This window comes from Verticillium alfalfae, genomic scaffold (genome assembly GCF_000150825.1).
Source record: "Verticillium alfalfae VaMs.102 supercont1.2 genomic scaffold, whole genome shotgun sequence".
NCBI lineage: Eukaryota > Fungi > Ascomycota > Sordariomycetes > Glomerellales > Plectosphaerellaceae > Verticillium > Verticillium alfalfae.
In genome coordinates, this window is record NW_003315037.1 from 1,217,436 (window position 1) to 1,219,496 (window position 2,061).

At 58.8% G+C, this 2,061-nt stretch overlaps 2 protein-coding genes across 2 annotated transcripts in view; one reads left to right on the forward strand and one right to left on the reverse strand.

The window, feature by feature from the left end:
• Positions 1 to 365: 365 nt before the first annotated feature.
• Positions 366 to 921, reverse strand: VDBG_01829 (SCO2; the record flags this gene model as incomplete). Its single annotated transcript, XM_003007595.1, has 2 exons — positions 366 to 623; positions 700 to 921. 2 exons carry the CDS (start codon positions 919 to 921, stop codon positions 366 to 368), a joined length of 480 nt encoding a protein of 159 aa, XP_003007641.1.
• A 427-nt stretch (positions 922 to 1,348) lies between these two features.
• Positions 1,349 to 2,061, forward strand: part of VDBG_01830 (conserved hypothetical protein) — a gene marked incomplete at both ends in the record, with an annotated part of 1,508 nt that continues 795 nt past the window's right edge. Inside the window, one exon of the mRNA XM_003007596.1 lies at positions 1,349 to 2,043. Within this exon, the coding sequence (XP_003007642.1) occupies positions 1,349 to 2,043 (695 nt within the window). The remainder of the gene's footprint in view (positions 2,044 to 2,061) is intronic.

The window sequence follows — 2,061 nt, forward strand, 5'->3', positions numbered from 1 at the left end:
CGCCCTCGGATCCATCAGATAGAAGTAGATGCTGTGGTCGACGAGGTAGTCCTGGCCCGCTTTGACGTGCTGCGGTGTGCTAAAGTACACCCTGTACTTCTTGCACATGGCCTTGATCTCGTCGTACGTGCCCGTCAGCCCGATGAACTTGGGGTGGAACTCGGCGAGGTATTCCTTGAGAACCGGCGGCGTGTCGCGTGCCGGATCACACGTGACGAATATGGGAAGAATCGATCCAGGTCGCTTCTCCTCCACGAGGTCGAACATGCGCGCCATCTTGTCGAGCTCGTCGGGGCAGATATCGGGACAGTGGGAGAAGCCAAAGTACACCTAAGGGGCACAGCAGGTTAGCCGCTGCACGCTGCCTATCCACAGACTGTCCAGAGCACCATTGTTCCTGTCACCCTACGTACCAGTGCATACCGTCCCTTCATGTCCTCGCTCGTGAACGCGTTGCCGTTCTGGTCGATCAGCTCGAAGGGGCCGCCAACCTTGGGCTTGCCCACGCCCTTGGTGGCATCGGCAATGCGCTTCCGCTGCATGCGCTCCTTTTCAAACTCAAAGTACCACATGAGACCGCCGGCCGTGGCGACGAACAGAATACCGGCCTTCCAGGAAAAGGGCTGTGCACATTGGTTAGCCGGACCGTCCTCTGCCGACCGGGCGCTGGGCCGAGCCGTATTCTTTGGAAACACCCACCCCTGATCGGTACCGACTCTTCTGCTCTGCGATGGACTTGTACACCTTGGTCCTCTTCTGCATGGTGAATTGGTTTCGCGCGGCCTGGAGAGGGCTTGGCGCAGTCGCTGGTCGGACGTGCTTCGCTGTTGCCGCCTGCGAGAGGCATCGTCGGCACTGCTGGGCGGATGCGCCGAGAACGCTCCTGAAGAGCGTCCTTGCTGGTGCCAAGGCGTTTGACATGTTGGCTCGTAGGCGTAGAATCAGTGGCGAAGATGATGTTGCCTGGGAATCAATCCGGGGTCGAGTCCAACATCGTAAGATGCCGAAGCTGCCACACTGGAGGTAGGGTGGCCCGGGCGTCGGGATGCCAAAAAAACATGCTCGATAAGCCTCACACCCCGACATTCATCCGGTATCTCGGTGAGGTATGCCGACGTGTGTTCACCGAGTCGTCAACTCACCACCCAAACCCACCACTCCAGATGCTCTCATCAAATTGGCAAGAGTCGAGGGTGTTCTTGATCAGTATTTCGTACACAACTCATAAAATCATCGACAGTATTATTTCGCGAGCCACGTCTGTCGGCTTCAACTCGAACAGAAAATTGCTTGCTGCCCTTCCCACACATATTCCTTGGTCGCATCGGGCAAGCAAGGGTGCATCACGATGGATCACGCTGGTGATCAACAAGCCGCCGGCAGGTCACCCTCTTCGGGGCCCGCCAGTAGGCAACAGGAGGATCACGACATGCCAGATGCACAACCAACAGCGCCATCTCCACATGAGAGGAGTGTCCCTCCATCTTCCAACACAGTCCTCCCCTCAACAGAAAAGCCACCACCTGCGGCGCCGAAGAAGCGCGGTCAGGCTGCAGTCAAGAAGCCCACTAAGCGCAGCAAAGGCAACCCCGGCTCCCGCGTCGGCAAGAAACAAACGGCACCAAAAGCGTCCAGTGGCGATCAAGACGACGATGGCGACTCGGCCGCGCAGCTTGAGGAGCGCGGCGCTGCCAGCCCGTCCCCTGACGACGACGACTCCATCGACCCGGGTCCCTACTGTCTGTGCCGCGGCCCAGACGACCACAGGTTCATGATCTTCTGTGACATTTGCCAGGACTGGTTTCATGGAGAGTGCGTCGATATGGACAGGGACGTCGGTAACAACCTCGTCGAGCGCTTCGTCTGTCCCAACTGCACAGACCTGGCCAACAACGTGCGCACCCTCTACAAGAAGACGTGCTCCCTCAAGAACTGCACCCAGGAGGCGCGTCTTTATGGTGACCGCGAGACCAAGGAGGAAGTCAAGCTCGAGGACAAGAGCGTCTTCTGCTCCGACGCGCCCCCCCAGCTGTGGTGGGAGAAGTACGTCGCCGCCATGGT